The sequence below is a fragment of the Melampsora larici-populina genome, assembly GCF_000204055.1.
Source record: "Melampsora larici-populina 98AG31 unplaced genomic scaffold MELLAscaffold_80, whole genome shotgun sequence".
NCBI classification, from domain to species: Eukaryota; Fungi; Basidiomycota; class Pucciniomycetes; order Pucciniales; family Melampsoraceae; genus Melampsora; species Melampsora laricis-populina.
Window position 1 is genome coordinate 92,500 of NW_006768844.1, and position 27,655 is coordinate 120,154.

A 27,655-nucleotide genomic window follows, 5' to 3' on the forward strand; every position below is an offset into this window, starting at 1 on the left:
ACGAAGTGCCGACCCACAAAACTCAAAACCCCAAACCTCAAAACCGGTACAGACTGTACAGCTTGTTACTCAATACACAACTTACCCTTTACCCACAGTTGCAGACCCTCACCACAAAACCAATTTTGTGCACAGATCAACATTTTGTTTAGCAATGAAAATGATGTGTTGTTATTCACGTGGTGGGCGTGGCGTGAAAAGAGCACCCACTGAGGCTGGATTTGGGGTGGCGCACCCTAGTTATATATATGAGTCATACACAGATTACAAACGTCAGATTAGTTTGTGATCACAGAAAGAAAGAACTTCGAATAGATCATGTTTAATATTTCGCAATATTTACTAACAAGTATAATCAAGAGAAATATAGAAAAATAGAATGAAGAAGTGAAAGACGTACCTATGAGTCATACACAGATTACAAACGTCAGATTAGTTTGTGATCACAGAAAGAAAGAACTTCGAATAGATGAAGTTCTAACTTTAGTGTAGACTCATAGACTATAAGTAGTAGAAAAATAACACTGATGAGATACGAGAGTTAAACATCAAGCATGTAAACATATCAAATATGTAGAGATGGTTCATCACGCAGGATGGTCAGACACGACAGTAACATGAGAAAAGAAAGAGAAACATAACAACAGAGAAAACATCACGCAGGATGAGCATACATAACTAAGAGCTATTTGATAACATTACATGTGAGATAATGACCAACTAACAATATAACTAGGCTAATGGGCCACGTGAAGCAAGATAGCTTCCTACAAACCACCTCACTTTTCCCTAATTAACGCCTTCGGAAGACTTTCAAAGTTAATCAATTCCATCCTAACTTTGAACACTGTAAAGTTTACACCAACACATCATCAAGATGCACCGACTGGATTCCACCAACTTCGGCATTTGGGAAGCGATGGACTGCGTTCTACATGTCAGCTGATCAAAACAGCTCCAAACACCACCGCCTTGCAAAATGTCAGCACTGCCAGGAGACAATGGACGGAAAACCAAATAAACTGGCTGATCATATGATCCACAAATGTTGATCAATCTCAATCTCACAAAAGTCCAAATACAAACAGTTGATGATTGCCAAGGATTATGCAGCAAATGGTATTTCCGCTCTACCACCATCTGTCTCCACAGCTGCTATGAAAGATATCTCTGTTGTTCCAGATGATAAGATTGTTCACAACTTTGGTATAAAGCAATTTTTCATGCCTTAGTCACCTGATAAGATAGCAAAACTTGATGAAGAGATTCTCAAAGCCCTCATCACAAGCAAAGTAGCCTTCAGATTTCTTCACACCAAAGTACAAATCCTTTAGAAACAAAGGGTTTCCTAATTATGAGCTCATGAAGCAGCTTGAGCATGGCCGGAATGCGGATGACACAATGGTTCGAGGCAGTCGAGTCGCCAAGAAGACACAAAGAAAGTCCAACAAGCTCACTGCGGAGGAGATGGCTTTAGATGATGAAGGCAATGAGGCTGATGGTAACAACAGTGAACTACCACAATTGAACCTATGCACAGGGACTGGAGGTATGAATTTCTCTACAATAATCCTCTATGTTCTTGTTTTTATCACTTTAATATCATTTTCACTTTAATTTGATTTTATCTATCATTCCTATAGCTCACTTAGCAGATCCTGCAATCAATAGACCAATCACACTGGTAGTATTGCCTTCTTCCCCAGCCCCTCCAACTCACGCTCACACCCGGCCCATTTTTCAGGGCTCAGGGCATGGCTAGGGCCATGGCCTGCACCCGGCATGGCCTGCCATGGTCAGGCCTTGGCTAGACAGGGCTTTCCCACGGTGTCACGCTGAAGCCCCAAGTGGACAGTGAGGCCATAGATTAATCATACCATTAGTAGGCTTGACACGTCAGGACACAAACCACTATCAACTCACACTGAAAACATGTCACAATTATCTAGAGCTAGTAATCTGAGTGACTCAAGAAGACACATCCACCACTCTCCCTTATCACCTCAATCACAAGGGCTGAGTGCAACATCTTCAAGTCACTCATTTCAAAGAACAAGGTCTCCAAACACAAATGCAGAACTTCAAAGACGTTTAGAAGAGACTCGAGAATTGATCAAGAAGCGCACTTCCTGGGTATGGGAATATTTTGAACCTGATATCATTGACAGAAAGGTCAAGTTTGTCTGCCAGCTTCCCAGTGAAAAGTTATCAAATGATTTATGTCGAAGTTCAATAGCTCAAGATGCAAACGGCAGCACTAGATCTCTCAGTCGTCATCTCAATCAAATCCATAGATTGACATCAAAGGACAAGCTTGGAGAAGCGGATCCAGATGACATGGTAAGATATCATCATTATCAATTTTCTGTGGTATTGTTTTAATCAGCTTACATGTTCAGTTATGATGAATCACATTAGGCCACTTTGTCACCTGAATCCTTTAAGAAAGCACTAGTCAAGATGTGCATTCAAGACGAGTTGACCTTTCAGTTTGTCAACTCAAATGCATTCAAAAATCTGTTGTCACTTCTCAACCCGAGATCCAAATCTCTTCTCATAACTCCCACTGCATTGAAAGATGCAATATTTGGATCATTTCAACTTTATCAAGCACGTCTCATCAATCACTTTCAATCTATCAATCACATCAGTCTCACTTGCGACTCCTGGACCTCACGTAATCACAAATAAATTTTGGGGGTGACAGCACATTGGATTGATTCAAAATTCGAGTTGAAGAACGCTATCATTTCGCTGATTGAAATCAAAGGTCCACACAGTGGTGACAATCTAGCCAAACATCTACTAGGTGTCCTCGATCAATTTTTGTTACGCTCCAAACTTTACTGCATCACTGCCAACAATGCTTCCAACAATAACACTTTGGCATCTTCCCTTGAAGGCACTATTCCGCAGTTCTCTCGCTCCGAACACCTCAATGGATGTATAGCTCACGTAATCAATCTGGGAGTGCGAGCATGTCTCAAGTACTTCACTAACAGTCTCAAGCCAAATCATATGAATGTACCGGAGGAGTTTGCTGACGCTGTTGACCACATCATTTCGACAAAGACTGCATGTCTCCTTCAAAAGATAAATGAACTCTCAAATAAGTACAAAAATTGTCATCAATTTGCGTTGGACATTCGAGAAATAGCATTAAAAACACCTGGAATTGAGAAAGATCTTGGACTTTGAACTGAATGCCTGACTCGTTGGAACTCTCTCAGTCATGTCTGTGCCCGTGTCCTTCAATTGAAAAATGTTATCAACTTCAAACTCAACAATGACCCTCAATATGTTGACCTCCGAATCAGTGACCTTGAATGGGATATACTCGAAAATCTGGTTAAATTTCTTCAACCTTTTGAAAAAATCACATTGAAGCTTTCCGCTTCCAAATACCCTACATTATCCTTAGCAGCCTTAGCTTACAAAAATATGATGAGATGTCTTGAAATGGTGGGTACCGAGAACAGATTCCATCTAATCTTGGTCTATTGTCACTTGCTCATATCTTCAATTATCGTTGCAGTCCATGAACGCATCAGATTCAGACGTAATGCCTGGTATCCGATCAGCTTTGAAGCCCATGTACAATAAACTTACCCTTTACAGGAACAATGCCATCAGGAATCCCACCTATCTCATAGCTGCAGTTCTCGATCCCTTGAGGGAATCTGTCCCACCATTGTATCGCGTGATACTCTGGAGTATCACATCAACACCGAGTGTATTCGTCTTGGAATTACACAGACACCATCGAGTCATTTGAAGCTAATCAACCAAATCTCAGCTCAGATGATCTGTTTGGCAAAACCTCAACATCTCGTCCTGTTTTTCACCTTTGAGACGAAATCACATCATATCTCACTCGGTCACGCGAGCCTCAAACTCAAACCCCATTAGGTTACTGGCAAATCAACTGCCTTGAGTACCCTCACCTAAGCAAGCTTGCTCAAGCTATACTCGCTATTCCAGCAACCAGTGTTCCGTCTGAAAGCTGCTTTTCGGATGCAGGTCCTGTAATGGACAATTACAGATGCTCAATGAAGGCTGATACTCTCATGGAGCAAGTGTGCTTGAAAAGTTGGATGAATATCCTCAACTAACAGTTTTTATACATATCTCTTGTCTTTCTCCAAGTTTGAAGCAAATCAATCAGTGCCTCTGGAATACGAGCCAAATCTTCACTTACATACCTTTTCAATACATCGTTTTTATATCCTCAATTATCTCAAAAAGAGTCTTTTCAAATGCTTAAGATATTTTGTTCTGATTTCTCTGCAATGCAAACTATGTCACCTGAAAAAACATTCAGCTTGCTTATAAAGTTGGGCTTCCTATTGGTCCAGTACAAAAAAACTGTCTTTCTTCAACTGAGAAGAAAATGAAAAGTCTGGAATCAAATTCCTCAGTTTAAGCTAAACCAGGAACTCCAGCTCACTGAGAGCCTAATACAAACATTTCATCTCATTTGTCTCATAAGCCTGTAATTTGAAATCAGTCAGGTTTGTTATGGTCACATCATCATTCAAAATCATGAGAGTTGAATGTTCTCAAGAAAGATGAAACTAGATAGAAATGATATGAGACTTCTTCATTTCTGATTGTTACAGATGATGTTTTTGGTCCAGTGATTGTTAAAAGAATAAAAAAATACAAGCTGTGATGAATTTAGGTAGAACAATTAGAGAACAATAGATGATTTCATTAAAAGTCAAAGAAAAGTTATGCTATCTTTTCATACTTTGGAATAGCAAAGGTTCAAGAATGGTGTTCAGTCCTTGGAAGATGTGAAGCTGTTAAAGAAGTGTATGAGGGATGAGAAGCTCCCTATCAACCATTCCAGAATGAAAACAATTGATAGGTTCAACTTCGATCAATCGTCTTCATGAAAGTCTCTTCTTTGTTGATCAGACTCGTTATTGGATGTGGGGCACCCGGAGGGCGCCCTGCAAAGGCCACATGTGGCTCGGGGCGAGGGCCAGGGCGTGGCCTGCGCCCTCGCCCTTGCCATGCGCCCCTTTAGGGGGCCACGAGGCTTTGTGGCACCGGGTGTGAGCGTGACCTCCAACCTTGCCATCACCACCACCTAAGCCAACCAATGCCAAACGAGCCGCCCCTTGCTCACCAAAGCCTCGTTGACATTGAAAGAAGGCCAACCAACCTACACTTCGCCAAATTTAATTTTTACCACGTGGTCTAGATAAGTAGTGAGATATGTAACCCACGTGTTAGGTATGTGTTATGTGAAGGCAATGAAGCAAAGGAATTCACTCTGTAATATGCCAAGGTGAATAAACCAGCGCATCAATATATTTCATCTTCCTCTCGTAGTGCTGATTGGGATGATTCACGCATAGAACATCAAAGATAATTACATTATATCTGACATGTCTGCTATTGCCCTAACTAGCCTTTTCAAAGCATTTCAATTATCAATCAGTTGAGAGGTAGCCATATCTGATTTTGTGAAAGGGTTTTTTTTCATCTTTCAATTGGATACTTTGTGATTATGATCTCGATGGGATTCTAATCATAGCCATTCTGAGTTTCCTGTGTCGCGCATACAAAAGTCCTGTACATATGTATTTACATATGTATCTTTCAAAAAGTCCTTATATACTTTTTTGTTTCCCCTCTCTTTCTTTGTTTGACTTCTATCGTATTGATCTCGTCGCAATCAAACCATCCAGGAACTCTCTTGCGACCCGTTGTCTATGGCCATGGCTACATATCAACTTCGATCGTGGACTCGGACTGTTATGATCTAATGATCATGACTTGTTTATTTTACAATCGTAGTGAGGTCCACCAAAGTATGTAATCATTAGAATCTTCCTTCGTTTTCCTTCACCTTATACGATAATTAATTGTTTCTAATGGCCCTTTCACATTTTTTTCACTGTAGCTTCAGAAAGCAACCTTTAGATCTGACCTATGACTCGTTGGATACGATCAAGCTCAAGTGTAAGTCATCTACAGTCTTACATTATTTGGTCGACACATCTGTACTCATGTCTATCCATATATAGACGGCTCGCAGGGCTTTTCATTTTTCCTTCGCTCACCTCAACCTCATCTCTAACTTCCACCATCTGAAGCTTCCATCGATCAACCTTCCTTGAGGCAACCTCCTTCTTTTTCTCTGTTAGAACTTAGCGTAGGATGTGGGTATCACATATATTAAATCTCTATTCCTTGCCCATTTCCATCATATCTTATACCATTCCCTTTTCAATTTATTTCAATCGATCTGTACACATATCATTATGGCTGCTAATTAGAATTGGGAATTTCCTCCTTTAGTGTCTGATCAACCATCATGACTAAAAGCAAGCGTAAAAATAGTGGCCAGGCTTCACCATCCACTGCGAACAGCCCTTCAAACGTGACTGATCCGACTAAATATCAAACACCAGCGGGTCAAGCTTCCTCGGCCACCCAATCCTCCATTAAACCATTACTACCACCTGGGCCGCCTCCATTACAGCCACTACCACCACACCCTGCAGCATTTACATCCACCCAAGACAGCGTAGTATGGTCTTTGGTCCAAACACTACCTTCAGATCTTCGGGTTTTTCTTGAACCAGATTACGAAACCAAGCTCAAAAAGATTCTCAAAGTACAGTTTTATCGTATCTTGTTACACTTCGATCCTGCAACCAAGTCTCGTGTCACTCATCTCAAAGCCGACCTAAATGCAGCATTCAAGAAGGACGTCCTCCCACGCATACAGCCATTTTTAACTCCACGAGCTCCAGCCCCCATGGACACGGACGATGATTCCAAAAATGTCGACTTTAACCCTCTGGGGCGTAAAACAACCCGCAAGATGCTGATTGAGGCAATCCGACACAAAGCTCCAAATGTAATCATACCCGCAGCCGCTAGACGTGACGGATTACTATTACTCTATCAACAGCATGTCGACAAGGGCTTAATCATCCCTGGTCAAACCCTAACCATTCGAAAACCTCATGCCATACGTCCTGATGCGGTTGAAGGCACAGACATGGAGGATCTTCGATTGGGTCTACAGTGCCATGCTCCGCACATCTTCTTGCATTCAATTCCTATGACACATCAGGTTCTAGTTGATTGCTATATGCACTTCATTCACGAAGAACCCTTGACTTCTAGTTTGGTCGCCGGATTTCATTACTCAGTCATCTGCTTATAGTTTCAGGTAAGGCATCTTTTCCTTCTTCTGCTCTTGTGTTTCAAGACAGTAGCATGTTTCAGATGCTGATCAATTGATATATCCAACGTACGCCTCCAGAACAAGACTTCTGGTATTTGTAAAATCTTGATATTGTATCACATTTCATCTGCTCAAGTCACAATGATTGTATGTGAAACTTGTCGATGAGTAGGTACACAGCTTGATATCACGTGTCTCATCTTTCAAACAAACTAACACATGTACTCTGAAACTTATGTCACTAGCTTGATTGTCTTGCTTTTCCCCTCGTGTATCTTTCATCTTATATATGCCTGTGTGGCTGTTGTACCTTTCACTTCTATACTTTGTCCTTATCGCTATAAATTCCATAAACTCCACAAAAAAAATCAGTTTTACAATCAATCGTGTTTCTGTTTCCTCTTTGATTCTTTCATATCAACGTATCTCAACTCAACCATGCCTTCCTCAAAGAAAACAAACGTATCCCATCGTGTTGTTTGTCAATGTAAAGCCCGAGAATGCTACCTTGGCAGCTTTATTGATGCTTACGGAGAGCGCCAATGTGGGGTTGAGGTCTTACCCTCAACTCGTGATGCTCACGTGCTTGCTGATCGACGCATGCAAGCACTTCAAGGAATCTCTGGCCAGGATTTACCGTCAACCAGCACCCGAGATCAGCCCTCTGAAGATTTGGTCACCTTTTTGGCACGATTGCATATCCCCTCCATGGATTCACACTCCCCGTTGATGGCCTCTGAGAGAGCTTCTACTTACCAACCGATCAACACCAATCAGCGTATAACACTTCCCCGTCCAAGTCCCTTGCCCTTTGTCTCAGGTAGTGTAGAAATCAATTCACCAGCGAGAGAGCCTGAACCTACAGAATCTTCCTCCAATGAGGACTTGTCCGGTCATGCATCTGATGATCATGAGATAGCTTCATCCATTTATGATTGTGGTAAGTTGAAATTTATATTTCATCAACTTGACATCAACATTCACTCATCTAAATCGGTTTGGATTGCTTTTCAATAGATCAATTTTATATATTCAGCTTGAAAGCCATCAACCCACTTCTCCTTCATGTGGCGCTCACTAGCTCCATCCTGGTTATCTTCGATAATCTTTCTTTTAGAACAGCCTCGTGGCTTATGGATGTACAGCGTATTACTATTGAGCTGTCAATGACCTTAGGACTTCTTCCCAACCAGTCTCCTGGCGCAATCTCAGCCTCAGAGCTGAAGATTTTCAACCGAATTCCCAAGACTCTAGCTACTGCCATCGGTTGGCTCAATATCGACCCAAATCTTCTCTTTATGAACTGCTGTACATTATGCTTTGCAATGTACCCGCTTGATAATGTACCTGATGTTTGTAATCATCGAATAGCTAGTATTCCCGGGGGACCACCAGACTCTCAAATTTCACCCAGCGATAACAAAATTGGTGTTGTAGAAGAGTTTGAACCAGATCTTTCCGAAAAAACTTGCCTTAGCCCTCTTCTGAAAGTTGTGAGAGGCAAGAAGATAGCAATCAGAAAGTATGCGGTTCAAGATTTAACTCAGTGGATCGCAAGATTCTTCTCGCGGCCTCACGTCGAAGAATGGCTCGATGAGTCGCTATGTGAATCCAGAAAACCCTACAACCAAAATGATTTAATATCTGATATTCACCAGTCAAGAATATGGAAGGAATTCAAAGGCACCGACGGCAAGCAATTTACAGCTACAAGCGGAAACCTGGTTTTCGCAATGTTTGTGGACGCTATCAATCCGTTTGGAAACAAGACAAGCGGCCACCATGCGTCTATCACATTCATTGTTATGGTTTGCCTTACTCTTCCAATCAGCATTCGACATCGACCAGAGAATGTATTCCTAGTGGGAATTGCTCCAGGTCCACGAGAACCATCCTTGGAGCAGATGAACTGGATCTTACGACCAATTGTTACACAGCTCCAAAAAATCTGGAGCCCGGGGATCAAACTGTCTCGAACGCACTCTTATCCATGTGGACGTCTGGTGAAGGCCGCATTAATCCCTTTCATAGCCGATATCCCTGCTTTAAGGCGTTCTCTTGGGTTTCCGAGTGCTTCTGCAACAAAATTTTGCTCTTATTGCCATATCACCAAGAAGGATATCAAAAATTTGGACCCGGAAACGTGGAAATGTCGTAACAAGGAGGAGCACAAGATGTGGGCATACGAAGCTCGTGACGCCCAAACCGTTGAAGAGCGTATAACCATCTTCAAGACACATGGTGTCCGTTATTCAGTGCTGGTAGAGCTTGATTATTGGGATATTGTAGACTTTCACGTAGTGGATTCGATGCACAATTTGCTATTGGGTCTTTTATCATGGCACCTCCGACGATTCTGGTCTATGCAAGACGTCAAAAATGAAGAGCAAATACACCAACCCATCTCAACTGCTGAACTATTACAGCTTTTAGCTGAACACTCTGATCCTCTGCCACCCAAAAACTACGTGAAGGACCCTGAAGATCTTGAGGACGACGAAGACGGCGAAGAGGATGGCCCGGAAGAGATTTCGCTCAGTGGTAACACTTCAACAGGGGATGAAGATTTCGATCCGCTTGCCGACGTTGGATGGAAAGGCGTGTGGGAAGCTCCGCCATTGGAGGAGATCATCATCGACACATCTATGCTTGAAATAATTAATAAATTTTTACCAAGAGTCCAGATCCCATCTTGGATTAAACGCGCTATGCCTATAGTAGGAAAAGCTTCATTTGGAAAGCTTAAAGCCGATGAGTGGAGGAACCTATTCTCAATCCAGTTGCCTCTAATACTGATACCATTGTGGGTCGGGAAAGACCAGACGAAACTCTCTTTGCTCAAAAACTTTTGCGACCTTGTTTCACTCGTGAACTTAGCTCTGAAACGATCAATATCAAAAGCACAGATTGAGAGATATCGAGTTTATGTTCAAAGTTATCTTGAAGGGTCGCTAGCACTGTTTACACACTGCAGTCTTGCACCGAATCACCATATGGCGATTCATTTAGCTGAATGTCTCGAACGGTTTGGTCCAGTAAGAGCTTGGTGGTCCTTTCCTTTTGAAAGACTCATGGGCAATATCCTCAAATCTTGTCATAATAACCACGTTGGTACGTATGTTACTTTGATCCTGAACAGTTCAAACAAGCTAACTAACTTATGTATAAAAATTCCCACAGGCGAGCTGGAAATTACGTTCCTAAACAGCTATTGTCGAGCAGGCAATTTATCTGCCCTCATGGATGACGAAAAGCTACCGGAAGCTCTGCTGCCATACAAGTCAAGACTTCAGAAACTCTATGCTCCAGCTCCATCGAAATCTCAGCCGCTATCGAACTCCACCTGGCAAGCTCTTGACAAGCCAGTTTTGAACCTCCTTCTCAAGCATCTGAACAAATCGACTAAGGAGAAGTCCGTCTGGATACTTCCAGAGGAATGGTGTTTACTGTCAGAAGCAAAGTCAAAAGGTTTTGCACCACTACCAGCTAATGCACATTTTTTCAAACACTTTGTTCACAACGACGTAATTTACTCAACATTTACACAAAGCCCAAAGAACAGTTTCATCGTCTTCAAATCTCACTTACCTGGAAATGATGAAGGCTCCGAATTTGGAAGAATCTTTTCAATTTTTACACACCGTCGGTGTCCTAATCCATCACAGAATGTTATTGATACATGGCTACACGTACAGTGTTTTCCACACTTACCATCAAATTCTTACAATCCTTTTTCCAATCTGGATGCGCAGGATGTTCAATTCAACATCCGTGCTTGGGGGCCTACAAAGGATCAAATCATCAATATAAATGATGTGGTTGCTCATTGCTCATGGATGATGTATAGGCCTGGAGAAATTCACAAGGATTTGAGGGTCGCAACAGTGGCCTTGGTGACGATGGAAAGATGATCATTTATATAGGAGGACATCTTAGGTTTAAAATGTTGCACATCACACTGTTCTACAAGTCCTGATATAGAATGTAAATACATTAATTAAAGAGCTTTAACACTTGCAATGACACGTGGTAAGATTGGATTAGGATTAATGTCTAATGTACTGAGTTTGAGAGGTGAGAGCTTTGCGAGCCACTCTGCAGAGTAGCAGTCGACAGGAAGTCCAGGTGTTGGTTTGAGTGGACTGAGAACTGAATTATGTGAGCGGATACGAGGTCGAGGGGGTCGACCATGCGTGTTCCTTGGAATACTTGCGGTCAATCTTGCTTTATACAGATCCAAGCAGATCATGACATCCTCCAATTGTGAGCTACGCCAAGGAAGCCTTCGGATGCGACATGGAACCGCGGGTCGTAAGGTTTTTGTAGGTGATTCGGCCTCAGCGTCAGTCTCATCGTCACTACAACAAGCCTCAATGATATCAGAAAGACAAAATAGTGCGTCTCTCGATAAGATAATTTCTTCGCGCAAAGTTTTCAGCTATCAAAGAAAAATGATGTCGTCAGAGGTTGATTTGAAAATACAGTAAATCATTTTCTGTAATGTCTTACATGCCGCATTCTAGCCTTTCTTCTGGTCTCGTCAGTACCTTTCCTTTTGCGCTGGTCATCCCAATCTTGTTGTCGGTACCTGTTCATCCCAAAAGGTCAGTGCTGAGATGAAAAACACAATGTTGAAGTATTGAATTGTTTTGCTTACCTTTTTGATAAAGAGCCAACATAGGTACTCAAACATCTCTGGATATTTGCATGATTTTCTTTTTCTGAGGAGATCCCGGTGTATTTGCCGCACTCTACTAACTTGACAAAGATTGAAAATGCCAGTTTCCATAGCCACTTGTTATCTTGTGAGTTGGGAGACTCGGAGAAATCTGGTCGAAAGGATGAAACTCCAACTGATTTCATCATTCGCCACATCACAGCCAGCTGTTGTGGAGTTGAGTTGATATGACCCGGGCCATTTGGATATGGAAAGGATGGATTGATATGGTCAGATGGTGATGGTGGACCAGAATTGTCATCGGAGTTGGAGGGTATTTCGATTCCGCACACCCAAGATGACTTCTCCTTTTCATCTGCCGGTGAAGGAAGGCGAGTATCATTGGGATCCATTCCTAAGAGTGTGTCAATGTGAAATCGAATATGTGACTGTATTCAATAGAAATGTTAATTTCTTCTATTGATAGGTGTAACTCAATGGAAAAATTCAACTTACTGCAAGTCGACCCCCACGAGTCTTTTTCTTAGACTGAACTTCGTCTTTTTTCATACTACTCACTGTTTTCGATAAATGTCTAAAGTCGTTGGTCAAACTATCGACCTTGTCCGTTAATTGACGTGTTTCGTCCTGAAGGTGTTTGATTAATTTTGAATCTTTCGCAACTTTCTGGCGTAGATCTGAGATAGTCCAGGCGTCTATTGAAGGCAGTTGAGGGGAAACTGAACGGGAGGGAGGTTTGTTCGACGAGCCATAAGGATTTGCGGAATGTGTTTGTGTTTTTTGAGTCTTTGATTTTTTCTTGGAAGCTCGGACAGATTCGTCAGCTTCAGGCTCCCAATCACTGTCCGAGAGGATTCTCTGTGGCGGAGGTGATGGGCGTATAGTGGGTGGTGGGCGCGCATGTGTAAATCGTCGGTGTTCTAAGCTTGGATAGGAAGGATTTGATTTAGTGTGTGTTGATGTAGAGGGGTTGTCAGATTCTGGATGTGATTCTTGAGGTAAGCTTGATGGACCAGGACTTCCCGAACTAGCGGGAGCACAATTTTCTCCTTTCTGGGTGGCTTGTAGTGACGCTCGAGTACGTGTTAACCTACTGTGTTTGGTCAAGCCTGGCATCAGGGTAAAAAAACAGTAATGAGCCCTTTTTTGATTTCGGACGCAGAGCCCAAACAAAACAAGACTTACTTGGTGTTGGGCTATCAGTGTCGAAACCTACATTCACATCCCTTTCAACTTCCTTCCCTTTGAGTGATTCTGTATGAGCCGAAGAGTTATCCAGCGGTTTAATAGCATGATCATCTTGAACCGCATGTAAAGCTTTACCCGGCTCTGAAGAATGCTTGGACGTGGAAGCGTTTGACGATAGTTTCAACTTAGAACCTTGTGAGGACACTTGGATCGACGGAGTGTGAGTTGAAGTACTCACAGATTCAATAGCATTAGTCGACTTCCTAGAAGTCCTACGTCTTTCGATTTGAGTTGTATTCGGAACCATGTTTTCTTGCGCCACCGCTCCAACACCTTTCCATATTATCACATATAGTCAAAGATTGTGTTAATCAAGAGAAAGCAAGTTTTGAGAAATCAAAAATCTTACCAGATGTACAGCCTTCCGCGCTTTCTAGGGCTGCTTCACTGCCTTGAATGCTAGTCTTTCTTCCTCGAGTTTTTGGGGTTTTAAACACTTTTGACCTATTATGTTTCTTTTGAACCTTTTGAATCTCGGGCAAGACGGTGGCTTCTTCACTTCGTCGCAGATTTGTGTGAGAGATTTCTGGAACTCCTAAGTTCTCGATCGAGCTCTGAACTACCTGAGTTGTAGTTCTGTCGCTTATAGATGGGGGATACTGAACCAAAGCGTGGGCCGCGCCTAAAGGGACTTGCAACGTAAATTCCGAAGTGGTCATATCCAGATGGTTATTTTGGGTGACATTCCTCCCAAAATGATCTGGAATGATGACTAATCCACATTCAAAGTGATCAACATGAAAGCTCACTCAATCAATAGGGAATAAGTTGATACTAACTGAGCTCCTGATAACTCGTGCACTGTTCAAGAAGGGCTGTCCTTTCCAGCATACGACCATCCACTCCAACCATTTGCAGGAGTTCCTCAAGTTGTGAATTCTCGAAGACAGAAAAGTTGACATTTGGTTCGGAAGAAGGTCCGATGTTTAATTCAAGAGTCCTTTCCACATTGGTTTGTTTGGGAGTAGCTTTGACGATAGGTCCAGGAGTAGCTTGCATTGGAACCGCGGATGTGCTGGAAACAACGGAATGATCGTGCTGGCCCCTGCCGCGAGGCGCCTGCGAGCTACGTATTCTCCCTGCTGGATGGCTTTGATCTAATCGTGACTTTTTCCGTATGACGTGTTGGTCGAGCAGATCCAAAAGACGATTCCGAGTTGTTTTGGGTCCAACTCTAACCCCCACTTCGGTCAAGGACTGTTCTGCACTAGCCTCGGTCAACGGGACCTGCCCTTCTTTGGGTAAGATAGGTGGACAAGGTTGTAATCATCAGGTCACCCAAAAGATTTCAGATATATATATGATGAAGAAAAAAAGGAAAAACCGACCATTGTTATTATGAGATTCCGAACCTGCAGTATTTCTCCTTCGCTTTGTTTTCCCGGGTACGTTCATTTGAAAACTTTTGTGAATTTGATTGTAGATAAATTTGAAGAATGAATGTGCGTGTAGAGACTGAAGGAGAGCGCAGTCGAATTGAGCTCAGAAAGAACGATATGAAACAGGACCAGCCTAAGATTTCAAAAGATGTCTTCGAAAATTTACATGAAATTTGAGGAATAGGGAAAATAAAAAATGCACAAGAGCGTGAGATGTTTAAAATTCATCAGATCCTCAAAAGAACTTTGAACGGTGGGAACAACATGACTTTGTAAGAGGCAAGTAGCAGACATGACAACATCTGACTCATCAAACACTGAGCTCGGTTAATGAGCCATTGTTCTTGTTGGTTGTACACTATTTTCATGCCTAACAGATATACAAAACAGGGGCAACAAATGGCTTTACATTCACACCACCACTCCTTTCTTTACCACGTAGCCAGTAACCATTAATGCTGGTAGTCTAATAAAGTAAAGTCACCGGACAAGTCTAAGATCCACAAGTAATGATACGTAATGACGGAAAAGGGAACTCAGTAAAGCCCAACCATTCTTACTACCGGGAGTATAATAAAGTAAAGTCACAGAACAAGTTCAAAATCCACAAGTAATGATAGGTAATGATGGAAAAGGGGATTCAGAAATGAAGTTGTTGTTGAATGACAAATACGTTGAAGTTGACCCATTCCTTCAGCTTGTAATTAGACACAGCTGAACACTGAAGTACACAAATTTGGTTTTCTATACTCAGTATAGGAAAGTGCAGCCATATTTTGATAGATCAGCACAGTGCAATCACGGTCGCGATCATGTGCATTCAGAGAATTCACCAAACCTTTCAAAGCTCACCTCCTTGTAAATTTGCTCCCAGCGACCACCTGATGCGCTCTGAAGATACGTGACAGAAATGTCAGAATATAGATAATCTGGATGTTTGAAGTTAAAACTATCAAGATCACACAAACTTACCACTTGTCTACGCGGTGGCACCCGCGCCGTTGTTACCATCATTGTTAGCCTCGCCAGCGTCCGGATCCGGTCCAAGCTCGATAAGAAAGGGGACGTCAAAGATGTATAAGATACCACGTTCTTCATCGAAGACTTTAGGTGAGCGAAGGATGGGAACAATATAGTATATGAACGACTCGATAAGATTACTCTTGGTGAGCATGCGGACGTGAGGGATTGTGTGATAGAAACACTTCAAACTATCGCGGAGGTTTTCTGTCGTGGTAGTTCGGTGATGAAGCACACTCAAATCCAGAGTAACCAGATGTCGGAGATGAACAGGTATATCATAAATATGTATTGGCGGCGGGAGGTCTGCTATACTAGTGTGTGCATGAACTAATGGAGGCTGGTTGTTCTGCCCTTGTGGATTTGGGAACATGATATATAATACGAGAAAAGTTTGAGTAAGTGAAATTTATGAATTCTAGAATAATTGTAATTGTGAAGTTTGAGATTTGATTTTTAATAGTTAAATATGATTGTGGGACGGCAGACGGAAGGTAGAAATGCCAAAATTTCACTTCTTATAAGGTAAATTCTTCGTCTGTTGCCGGCAGAAGCTCGGCATCAAAGCTGTCGTTGAAAAACTAATGACCCAAAATATGCACAAGTCATCAGTCCATGAAGAAACGTGGTGTAAATCCCTCAGAAATCTCATTCATAAAACGTTATGAATGTTCGAAGAGGAAAGAAGGGAACACCTTGTTTTTTATCCACAGAAACGTACTGATTTTGTAGTCCTTGGATATGACAATCAGTTGATCAATTGATTGTCTCAAGCTCTACTTTAATCCTGAGCTGACCGATCACTCATTGCCCCACTCTTAGATATATTATCAAGCTCATGCTGTTTTGAATGATGTCGGTTTGATTTTTTTCACCTAACTGCACTCGCATGTTCTCTATCCTTATCTTCATTTGTCAACAATAGATTTCTCAGAGGGTTATACATAAGATAATAAGATAATGATATCAGCGGTTCGATTTCGGCTTCATTGAGTGGCGTCCGTATGTTCATGATATAAAAAGCAGATCGAATTTTGAAGTTATCAGTCTCATTAGGCGTGTTGTTGAGTTTGGTTATAATATCATGAAGATACGCTCTATCACCATATACCTAAACCCCCACTTGTCAATTTATATAATCGCAAGTAAGAGGCAGCCCCATGGAAATGGATATTCGCAAATTTATGTAGCTCGTTTCTTCTTCATCTTCAGTATGTATGTGCATCTCATGAGAAATAATTCTCTTACAAAATCGGCATCACCCCACACTCAAAGATCGAAGATCAAATTTCTTTTTGATTTACAGTAGATAAGATGGTATTCAAAATTGAATGCAGTTATCTAAACTATATGGCTTAAAATTGTACTAAGATAAGGATAACCAATTATAAAGTCAAAAAAGTTTTCTACAATATGTAGATACAAACATATCTCAGAAACCTGTACACGCTGATGGATCTACTTCTTGAAACAGTCCAAGTGAGTGGCTTTGGGAATGGCCAGGAGAGTGATACAAAGGAAATAGACCCGCCTCATGATTTGATTGTTCTCAGCAAGCTGGGATTGATGATAGAACTTACAAAAAGAAATAATGATATCTAATCATTCGTACATAATCATAGAGGAAACAAATTCTAGTGTTCAAGGATGAGCACTGTGACGCAACGACTCTTTTTTTTGTGGAAAGATGATTAAACCAGCTACGCCTATAATTCTAAACTTGTTTGAATAATTAAATATGAGAGATCATACTACTCGAGCTTTCAACAGACCTGCTCTCATCAGATTCCTGCATATTAATCAAGCTTGCGATGACCTCTTCGTGCGCCTGGATGTCTTCGACTGCTGCAGCCAAATTTTTGCAAAGGCGGGACACCTCACCTTTTAAGTCGGTCAGAGTAGCATGCAGTGTTCCCATGTGATCAACTTTTTGCTTGAGATCTGCAACAGACACTTGTAGCTGGCGAACTTCATTATAACACAATGATGAGAACAGGACACTGAATGATTTACTTAGACAAACTCACATACCTTCTTTGTCTCGCCTCATCTCATCTGCCAAAACAGTCAAATCAGACTTCTCGTTCATCTCCATTTTCAATCTGAGATTTTCCACTGATTCCTCGAGCTGCTGAACTAATTAGACAGGAACATCAACTCAAATTGAACTCACAGAAAGCAGAAGCGGACTGACTTTGCTTCACTCGATTTCTTTCTTCTTGAAAAACTTCAACACCAGACTTTTTGCTGGCAGTTCTAGCAGAAGCGGATTCGAGTGGAATGGGTGGAATATCTTGTCCAATCACTTTGAAGGTATGAAGGAAAGTGGATTCAGTTTTGGAAAAGCTGTAGCTCATGTGAGTCACCAACCTGGATTGGGGGTGTCCATCCAATTTGTTTCTGACAAGTCAATGAGAGGCGGAATGCATGTATTGGAATTGTCCAAGGCCTGAGGTCCAACGGGGTTTGAGGTAGGTTTGGATGGGGTGAGTTGATTGTGACTTGCTCCATCAAGCATGCTAGTTTGTAACTTCCTCGATTTTGGACGCTAGGAAATAAAAATGCACAATGGGATGAATGTGAGAGACTGCGCACATTTCACATTATACATACGAGAATTAGTAGATCAAACTCACCCATTTTCTTTCTTTCTTCAGAGCAACTGGCGGTTCCGGTATGGTTGGCATCAAACGACCTAGATAGATAGGCAGCATCCAATATGATTTGGTAAGTCGATTCACTCTTGTCATGTACAAGGTAGAAAGAAATATAAACTCAGAATAGTTACCTGGTTCTGAGCGCTTGAAAAGGCGATCATGATCGAGTTCATTGGACCCAACTTGTTTCCTTTGGCCAATTAACGTCGATTTGGTCTCCAAGAGGACTGGTGCAACAGACGTGACATTTAACATCTTCTCAGCCTGAGAGAAGGTGACGTGTTAGTCTGTGATCAAGATTGAGGCTAAGTATGAGTATAGTGGATGACTTACAGGTGAAGCTGAAGCAGAGTCGTGATCCAATGATCCGGTCGAGCTGGCAGAAAGGCTAGAATTGGAGGTGTCAGCCGTTTGATCAACAGCCGGGGCATCGCTGTCAGGATTCGAGAAATCTTTTCATCGAAAGATACATTATCAAAATCAGATCAGCTCAATCTGACAATAACTGAATCTTTTTGAAAACATGCACAGGCTGACGTTCGGGTTGCATCTGGCGGACTATCTTAGAGACTTCGTTTTTGGTGATTCCAGACTTAAGCGGGGTTTGAGGGTGATTGATGCGCATCCAATCAAGCATGGTTTGCTTGCTCATACCGCGACTGCTGGGGTCAAGCATAATTTCAGTCTAGAATGGATGATGTTAATTGATCTTGAAACGGAAATGATGATTTAAGGAAACTTGATCGATGGAAGCTGGAGATAGTGGAAGTTAGAGATGAGGTTGAGGTGAGTGAAGAAAGAATCGAAAAGCCCTGCGAGGCAATCTATATATGCATAGACATGAGTGAAAATATGTCGACCAAATAATTTAAGATTGTAGATGACTTACACTTGAGCTTGGTCGTATCCAACGAGTCATAGGTATATAGGGTACTTTCTCAATCTACAGTGTAAAAAATATGAAAGGGCCATCATAGATAATTAATCGTATAAGGTGAAGGAAAACGAAGGAAGATTCTAAACGATTACATACCTTGTTGGACCTCACTACAATTTTAAAATAAACAAGTCATGATCATTAGATCATAACAGTCCGAGTCCACGATCGAAGTTGATATGTAGCCATGGCCATAGACAACGGGTCGCAAGAGAGTTCCTGGATGGTTTGATTGCGACGAGATCAATACGATAGAAGTCAAACAAAGAAAGAGAGGGGAAACAAAAAAGTATATAAGGACTTTTTGAAAGATACATATGTAAATACATATGTACAGGACTTTTGTATGCGCGACACAGGAAACTCAGAATGGCTATGATTAGAATCCCATCGAGATCATAATCACAAAGTATCCAATTGAAAGATGAAAAAAAACCCTTTCACAAAATCAGATATGGCTACCTCTCAACTGATTGATAATTGAAATGCTTTGAAAAGGCTAGTTAGGGCAATAGCAGACATGTCAGATATAATGTAATTATCTTTGATGTTCTATGCGTGAATCATCCCAATCAGCACTACGAGAGGAAGATGAAATATATTGATGCGCTGGTTTGTTCAGCTTGGTAGAATACACAGTGTGTTCATTTGTTTCATTGCCTTCACATAACACATACCTAATATGCGGGTTACATATCTCACTACTTATCTGGACCACGTGGTAAAAATTAAATTTGGCGAAGTGCTAGCAGTACTGATGGGTTAATGATTCTTGCAACAGTCAGCAAGGAAAAATTAACTGCTAAGGAGTCTGAACGTAAGGAGGCTGTTAAGGCTTGGGAAGAAAGTCAAGCTAAATTAGATAAGATGTATATTGATAGAGAGATTCAACTCGAGAAGTTGCGAAATGAAAGAAAGGCGGATGCAGAGGCTAATGCACTCAAGCGCCTTCGCCTCAATGAAAGGCGCATTCAGGCAAAGGTGCAGAAGTATCCCAATCAAGCTAAGGCAATGGAGACCTTCCGAGCAGAAGTAAAAGATAATATCTCGGAAGAAGCCAAAAAAATCAAAGCAGCGATTTGTATAAACATTGAGGAAAAGGTGTTTTTCTTCAATCAACTACCTGATGATATGAAATGGGGTTGGCTCAAGAGTGAAATCACCACCAATTAACTTTATCAATTTGTACCTAGATTATTTTATGCTCTAGTATAATCAATATCAAAGTATCAATCATCTCCACAGAAATAAAAAACATTTCACTTTGTGAATTTGTATCTAAAATACTATTTGACCTATTTGAATACAAATAAAACTATATTTGATCTCCATTGTCTTCTAGGATGAGCCATATAATCATCAAACATTTCCTGTGCCATAGCATCCCAAGCAGCATGTGCCTCATTTTGAATTCCAAGATTGGGTTCTTCATAATGATTGTTTGCTCTAGCTTGTGCCCATTCTAAATTTTGAGTATTCTCCTCCTCCCTTTGAAGCCTGTCAAACTCATCATGAAAAGAGTCTTCAGGTCCAGCATCCCGTATGATATTGTGTAGAACACAGCATGCCACCACAAGTGAGTATTGAACTTCTAGATCATATCTAGGCATGTATTTCATTACTTGAGATCTCATCTTCATAACACCAAAGATGCGCTCAATGACATTTTGTGCCATGGCATGTCGTAAATTGTAAAGTTCTTGAGGAGTACGTGGAGCACGGTTTCCAATGTGCCATTCTTGAAGATGATATCAAGTTCCAGAGTATGGGATCCATACATCTGGGCAATGAGGATAGCACAAATGCCCTAAATAGTATCTTCCTAGAAACCAGATTGCATCAGATCATGGAATTTGAAGGTAACAATCAAAATACTCACCTTCAGGTACAATGAAGGCACCATTCTCACGTGCTCTAGTGAGCACATAGGAGTCGTGCACCCTATCACCTATTCCAGCATAGACAAAGAGGAACTTCATGTTAAATGAACAAGCTGCTAAAACGTTTTGTGATAATGTAAAATGTCAATTGCGATGTTTAGATCTGTCAGAAAATTTGACTTGAGCTTCAATGTGAGTACTGTTGAGATGCAATCAAGACTGTCACAATGAACTGACATGTCTGTATTGTGATATCTCAAACAGGTGTTAGCTGTGGTGATATGTGTGTTCTAGTTATGTTTCTTTTGTTTTGTGATCAGTCACTTTGAAAGTGGTTTTCTTAATCTTGTTCCCAATACCTTTGCCGCACATCATCCCCATTGTGTTTTCAATTTGAGTTGTTGGGCCAATGTTATATGTTGTGAATCGGTTTTGTGTTCCCACTCTCTTTCCCATCTTTATGGAAAGAGAGTAAGTCTTTTCTTAAAATCCTCAAATTCATTATCAACACTAATGTAGGGATGTGTTACAGAACTTCCGTTTAGATCGTATCATTAGCTTTATCAAAAGCTTCTTTATTATTGTTTCTCATCTTTATCTTTACCTCCCACTATTTCAGGTACAAGATTTACTTTTGTCATTTCGCTTTATCACTTTCTCTAAAAACTCATCTCATCTTTCTTTCTCTATTATTTTTCTACTTAGGTTAGTCAAAGGTCTGCATACCTTAGACATGGAGAGAAGAGTGCTTATGTTAGCATTGGTTTTAACAGGTTAGCTTTGAAATACATTAGATCTTTATGGAAAGAGAAACTTGCGTTTAGATCGTATCATTAGCTTTATTAAAAGCTTCGTTATTATCGTTTCTCATCTTTATCTTTACCTCCCACTATTTCAGGTTAGTCGAAGGTCTGCATACCTTAGATGTGGAGAGAAGTGTGCTTATATTAGCACTGGTTTTAACAGGTCTTCTTAGAAATTTACAAGTACCATCAAGAGCTCCAATGCAATTCCGGAACCACAGATAGAATTTTGAATTGTCAACTATCTTGTTGGGGATGGGAGCATCAAGTCCTGGTTGAATAATTATAGAATCAACAAGTCCCTCAAGAGCATTTCGAACAATATGAAAGTATCAATGGACTGTTTTGGTCGAGTGTTGGAATCGTTTGGCAGTGTGTCTCATTTCTACTGAATGACCAGTGATGAATAAAAATATCATTACTTATTCATCGATTGTTATGTGCTCTGAAGGTTCCAATAGTGGCTTGGAATAGGTCATGAGATGCTTGAAGGCGTGCTTTTCAAGCTTCAGGACTTCCAGAAACCGGACATTCCTCCCTTCAAGGAGTTCTCTCTTGTAAGCATAGCCTTGCAAAGCTGAAGTCCGGCAAGGTATTTTTGCATAGCGTTGCTTGCGTTTCTCATGTTCCATTTCTTCAATTACAGCAGCAGCTGTTGCAATGAGGATGTCCTCATCGTCTGAAGATGATAACTCGGATGAGGTACTGTCGTCCATGGGATCATCAATCAAGTCTTCAATGGATGATGAGTAATCATCTGATAAATTGCTGAACGTTGATTCCAAGTCACCCAAATCCGACATTTTTGAGACTTTGGATTATGGATTGATGGTGAATGGTACGTACCAAACACCATCAATCATTTTTTACTTTGAAAAGTGGCTTTTGGTCGTTTACAGATTTTGAAACTAGATTTCAAAAAATAACAGATTATACCATGCATAATCTATTAGAGCATCCACTATCGTTGCTGTAAACAGCCTCGGTACTGTAAATTTGACTGAAATTTACCGTACCGAGGCCAAAAATCCCCAATCGTGTACAAAGTACAGATCGGTAGCTACAGATTCGGTCAAAAATCTGTAGAGGTCCAGTAAATCTACTGCACCTCTACAGAATCTGTACCGAATCGGTATCCACCAAATCTACCGATTCTACATAGGGATTCATCACCACCTTCCCAAAATCACCCTCTACTATCCTTCAATCTCTATCACCCTCTCATCGATCAACTCTTTCATCTTCTCATCGATCAAATTTTTCATCTTCTCATCGATCAAATTTCTTGCCTTCTTGTCAATCAACCATTTCAACCAATCTTCTCAATAATCGACTTGATCAAATCAAAGTGACTTCATCAAATGAACATCTTGTGCTATTTTTTTGCTTTTTTTGATTGTCCTTGTTGTTGTACAATCGTCCATCAGACAATGATGGATCCTTGAGGTCATTCATCAGACCATGATGGATCTCAGCATCTCGTAAATCTAGATACTTTGAGACTATCCATGTTTCTGAGCCAAGGTCAATAGCTTGCAGATTATTTACTGAATGTACAATTCTCTATGATTGTGGGGCAGGGTCATTTCTGTACGGTACGTACCGTACAGAACGATATTACTGAAACGATAGTGGATTTCCACCTTTCTGTACCTAAATTTACTGTACTGTGAAATCTGTACTGTAAAATTTACTGAAATTTTACTGTAACGATAGTGGATGCTCTTAATCTGGAATGTATTTACAAAACCAAGAAGCCATACCCAACGGGGCCTCAGTCACATACAGCTGTTCCAACAAAGATTGTTTTTTTTAAAAATCTTGCCAATGTGCAAAACCCGGGTTTTGTCCCTCACTTGATTTTGTCTGCCAGTAATCAGGCATTAGTCTTAACGGTTCTGAACACTATGTGACCGAGGGTACCGAACGGGCCCTTAGCCTTTATGCACTGTATTTATTCTCTAACCATTCAATTGTTCAACTTGCACATCATACAACAACATAGATAAACATTTTGAATATGATCAGATAAACTAATCTTACAAAACCATTCATTCAAAAAACACAACACAAAAAAAGAAACCAAAAATGCTATGTAGAAGCCCAAAACAGTCCAACAATTTGTCATTTGGCTTTCTTTTAAAACAATCCCAATTCTTGCAAAATCAAAATAGATATATAAATCAATCAAAGTTGATGATAAGATCCAGGTCTTAATAATTGAATACCTGATTCATCATCACCATCATCATTACCACCTTCATTTTTCTTTTGACCACTAAGAATCCCAATCCCATCTTGATGTGAATTAGAATGTAAACCTAGATGATGATGATGAATCTTATCATTTCTTTTAATCTTCATACAACACCTTCTCCAAACCAAAAAACAAGCCGCAAGGATTCCAACTCCACAAGCCCAAACCTCTGAACGAAGAAAATCTCGAATCTTAAACCTTAGAGGAATCAAATCAGGTGGAGCAAAAGCCAGTAAAGCAAAATGACCACCAACGACTGGTCTAACTAAGAATCCAATTGACCAACCCCCTTCGATGGTAATCAAATCACCAAACACGTTATTGTTAGTTTGTTTTAAATATCGGACCACTGAATCTAATAAACGTTTTCGGGTCTCTTGTAATGTTGAAGCTGCTGAGGTCCATATCAACCAATCTGTTTTGGCTCGATCTGGTGCTCTTGAATCTAATGGTGGTCCGTAGGTTGATTGATTTCCTATAAAGAGACACGTATAACCAAGATACATTAGAGTGAATAGAAATAAGAAAATATAATTGAATTGACGTACCTGCTTTAAGGAGGTACCAACGATCTTGCATATCATAAACCCAATCAGGGAATAGATCCAACTGGTACAATTTATCGAGGTACAAATTATACTGTTGAAAAAAACGTATAGAAACGATAATTAGAAGATGTTGAATACGAAAAGATACAACTTCAAAGCCTTACTTGAGTACTCCATGAGGATTGATTATTATAAGATCCTAAAAGATTTGTACGATCTTTTGAAACTGAAATTTCTAAAAACGCTTTAACATACTTAATAGCCACATCCTATTTCCCGTACAAAAAGATATTCATATTAATAATTTAAAGACCAAAATGAAAAGAACTGATGGTATAATTGTACGTACCTTATAATAAATAAAATCTTGCTTGTGACCTAGGGTTGATGAAATCTCTGACATTGCACGAAGTCCTATGATTCCTTTGACTGCGAGACTAGTTTGGTTTGGTGAAGGACCGAAGACTATTGAGTACTTGAGTCAGTAATAGGTTTGTTTATCTTTTTGGATCATTATCTTGACTTACAATCATCAGTCGAACCTATAGGAATGGAATGAGCCCTTAGTTCCTTGGAAAAACAAACATCAAAAAGAAGTTTTTGAAATAGAACTCACGTTGATCATCAGGATACAAAGCATTTTCAACTAACCAATCCGCCCATCTCTTTAATAAATAATAATAATCTTGAACTTGATCTATACAACTTTCTTTTCTTAAACAACCAAGAGCTAAAGATAAGAAATTACCCGATTCTTCCATTGGTAAAGTAGCCCTAACAAAATCATTCCGACCTGTTGCATTTGGATAATGATCACCTAGATCATGTGGAACTGGAATCGGGTTATACAATCCAGTGGAAATATATCGATAGATCGGTTCAAGTAAAAGGGTTAAAAGTTGAGGTGATGCATAAATTAAAAATGGTAACATTGGGGCTATCACATCGGTTGTTTGACAATTTCCATTCGATGAGATTTCTTTTAACATGGCCATAGTTCTATATCCATTGATCATTGTATCTGTTCCAGTTCGATTCATCGATTCATCTTGATCCCATACGATTTCTAATGCCATGAAGATCTGACGTGTCGAAATCTTAAGCATATCTGCATAATCTTGACTTTCGATTCTTGTAGCATCTTGATCAAGTTGTGTATCCCAAGCTTCAGAAAGTGTACGTGATTGATGATAATCTTTTATATGAAAGTTGACTAAATCGATTGGTGAATTGAACCGTGTCTTCCATAAAGGTTGCAGTCCAATAATCTTATCTCCTTTTGTCATATATTGTACTAACGGTTCACGAACATGACCAATTGAGTAAATCACAGTCCGATCCTCAATCGAAGTTTGTGCTTTGATCTTTCCAAGGTTATGAGCAAATGCAAAAGTAGGTTCATCTTGAGTTCCATTTTGATGTTGACTACGAATGGCTCGATAGGTTTGATTCAAGGTATTCTCAAGTTCACCAGTGTTTGAAAAGATTTCTCTAGTAAGATCTCGATCTAATCCTAAAGATCTTGTGATCTTTGAACCTTGAGGTCCAAGAGTACTATACCAAACTGAACCATGAAGTATCCTATCATCCGACTCCACATACTCTCTTTGATCACGTAAATAGACTTCAATGGTTTGTTGAGTTAACTTGGAATGATCTTTCCATTCAATCACTTCTGATTCTGAATCGGTACACCAAAGCCCATTGAAATCAGTATAAAGTTCAACTTGATGTGGTAATCCATCTAATGATTTAACACTGATGGTAAGATAAGATAATGGTAATGATTGGCGGAATAAATCATTTGGTGTGATGGGTGAAAGAAATGAAACTTGAAGTTCAATGGTCGAATTAGCTACTTGATAAGTAAAATTCGAACTTGAAGCAGTAAGTAAGAATTCAGTATTATTGGCTGCCTGCCCTATTTGATTGCATCCCCCGCCGCAAAAAACAGAAAATAACGCGTCATTATTTAGAAATCTTTAGTGATGAGGTTAATGAGGAAAAAAGAAACTCAAACAGTTTGTAAGATTTCCCATCCAATTCGATACTACACCGTCTACTCTTATAAGTCCTGTCCAACCAATATGACTGCCCGTCCAAAACTTTGGACTCATCTCACTCAAATCTTTATCTGTATACTACACTGCCTCCCCATGCTAAATAATGTTCCACAGATATGGTGATCTGACTGATAATGGAACAACCTATTCAATCCAATCAAAATCAAATCAACATAATGGTAAACAATCAATAAGAAATCAATAGACGTTGTGGTAAACTGACAGTGGGTAGGAAGGGGATAGCTGTGATACCATCTTCTAGTGATCGAAGGCCTAGAATTAGATGAATGTTGGCCAAGTTGAGGATGATGAGATTGAGGAAGTGACTAGATTTCATGAGGTCGATATCCGAATATATGCGTTGAAAGAGATGAGAATGAAATGAAAATCAAGAATTAGTGAATCCACATTTGCCAACCGAACACACTCGATCGATTTATCATTCGATTCCTGTTTGTTTTTATCAAGTTTTGATTTTGGCAATTGGTTGACTGAAGACTGGAATAGGAAATCAAGAGTTCAAGACTTGTTGGATTTGGATCATATTTATTAAATCGGTTTACTTGCACTGAACTGCCAAATCCGGATATGACATATACCGCGCTTTGACGGTATATCATCAAAGGAGTCGTTTAACACGAGGTTTGACGAAATTGACATTACGAACTGACACACGAGAGGTTGAGAATGACTCACCCTGATCGGTCTTTGGAGAGTGATTCAGAGAGACATGAACCATTCAACGACAAGACTGAATCAATGAAATAAATCAACGGTCTGTCTTAAGTTTTAACTTTGAAGTTCAAGGTCTGAGTTAACTACACCCGGATGAATAGCCGTTGATGAGAGACTCAAGAAAACGAACCTAGCCAATTCATAATCCCAACACTTGATTCATCTCATTCCTGCATCTCGGCCGTAACGATCAGAAAGTATGTTTCATGGGGTCTGCCAGCGCCAGCCGGACGAACGGAC

General features: G+C 40.4%; 6 protein-coding genes across 6 annotated transcripts; 2 read left to right on the forward strand and 4 right to left on the reverse strand.

The window, feature by feature from the left end:
- Positions 1-6,328: 6,328 nt before the first annotated feature.
- On the forward strand, positions 6,329-7,189 carry MELLADRAFT_95399 (uncharacterized protein; the record flags this gene model as incomplete). Its single annotated transcript, XM_007417874.1, has 1 exon — positions 6,329-7,189. One exon carries the CDS (start codon positions 6,329-6,331, stop codon positions 7,187-7,189), a length of 861 nt encoding a protein of 286 aa, XP_007417936.1.
- Positions 7,190-7,648: 459 nt separating this feature from the next.
- Positions 7,649-11,186, forward strand: MELLADRAFT_113224 (uncharacterized protein; the record flags this gene model as incomplete). The annotated part of the gene is made up of 4 exons (XM_007417888.1): positions 7,649-8,150; positions 8,228-8,476; positions 9,581-9,748; positions 11,134-11,186. 4 exons carry the CDS (start codon positions 7,649-7,651, stop codon positions 11,184-11,186), a joined length of 972 nt encoding a protein of 323 aa, XP_007417950.1.
- A 1,188-nt stretch (positions 11,187-12,374) lies between these two features.
- On the reverse strand, positions 12,375-14,135 carry MELLADRAFT_69034 (uncharacterized protein; the record flags this gene model as incomplete). Its single annotated transcript, XM_007417851.1, has 4 exons — positions 12,375-12,997; positions 13,074-13,409; positions 13,486-13,848; positions 13,916-14,135. The coding sequence occupies 4 exons, from the start codon at positions 14,133-14,135 to the stop codon at positions 12,375-12,377; spliced, it is 1,542 nt and encodes a 513-aa protein (XP_007417913.1).
- A 1,359-nt stretch (positions 14,136-15,494) lies between these two features.
- On the reverse strand, positions 15,495-15,908 carry MELLADRAFT_69035 (uncharacterized protein; the record flags this gene model as incomplete). Its single annotated transcript, XM_007417852.1, has 1 exon — positions 15,495-15,908. The coding sequence occupies one exon, from the start codon at positions 15,906-15,908 to the stop codon at positions 15,495-15,497; it is 414 nt and encodes a 137-aa protein (XP_007417914.1).
- Positions 15,909-17,267: 1,359 nt separating this feature from the next.
- On the reverse strand, positions 17,268-18,623 carry MELLADRAFT_69036 (uncharacterized protein; the record flags this gene model as incomplete). Its single annotated transcript, XM_007417853.1, has 5 exons — positions 17,268-17,476; positions 17,567-17,671; positions 17,906-18,083; positions 18,149-18,230; positions 18,526-18,623. 5 exons carry the CDS (start codon positions 18,621-18,623, stop codon positions 17,268-17,270), a joined length of 672 nt encoding a protein of 223 aa, XP_007417915.1.
- A 5,125-nt stretch (positions 18,624-23,748) lies between these two features.
- MELLADRAFT_50868 (uncharacterized protein) lies at positions 23,749-27,202 on the reverse strand (the record flags this gene model as incomplete). The annotated part of the gene is made up of 9 exons (XM_007417845.1): positions 23,749-24,544; positions 24,618-24,708; positions 24,782-24,886; positions 24,967-25,082; positions 25,145-25,159; positions 25,234-26,538; positions 26,638-26,755; positions 26,776-26,824; positions 26,904-27,202. The coding sequence occupies 9 exons, from the start codon at positions 26,933-26,935 to the stop codon at positions 24,000-24,002; spliced, it is 2,376 nt and encodes a 791-aa protein (XP_007417907.1).
- Between the last annotated feature and the right edge of the window lie 453 nt (positions 27,203-27,655).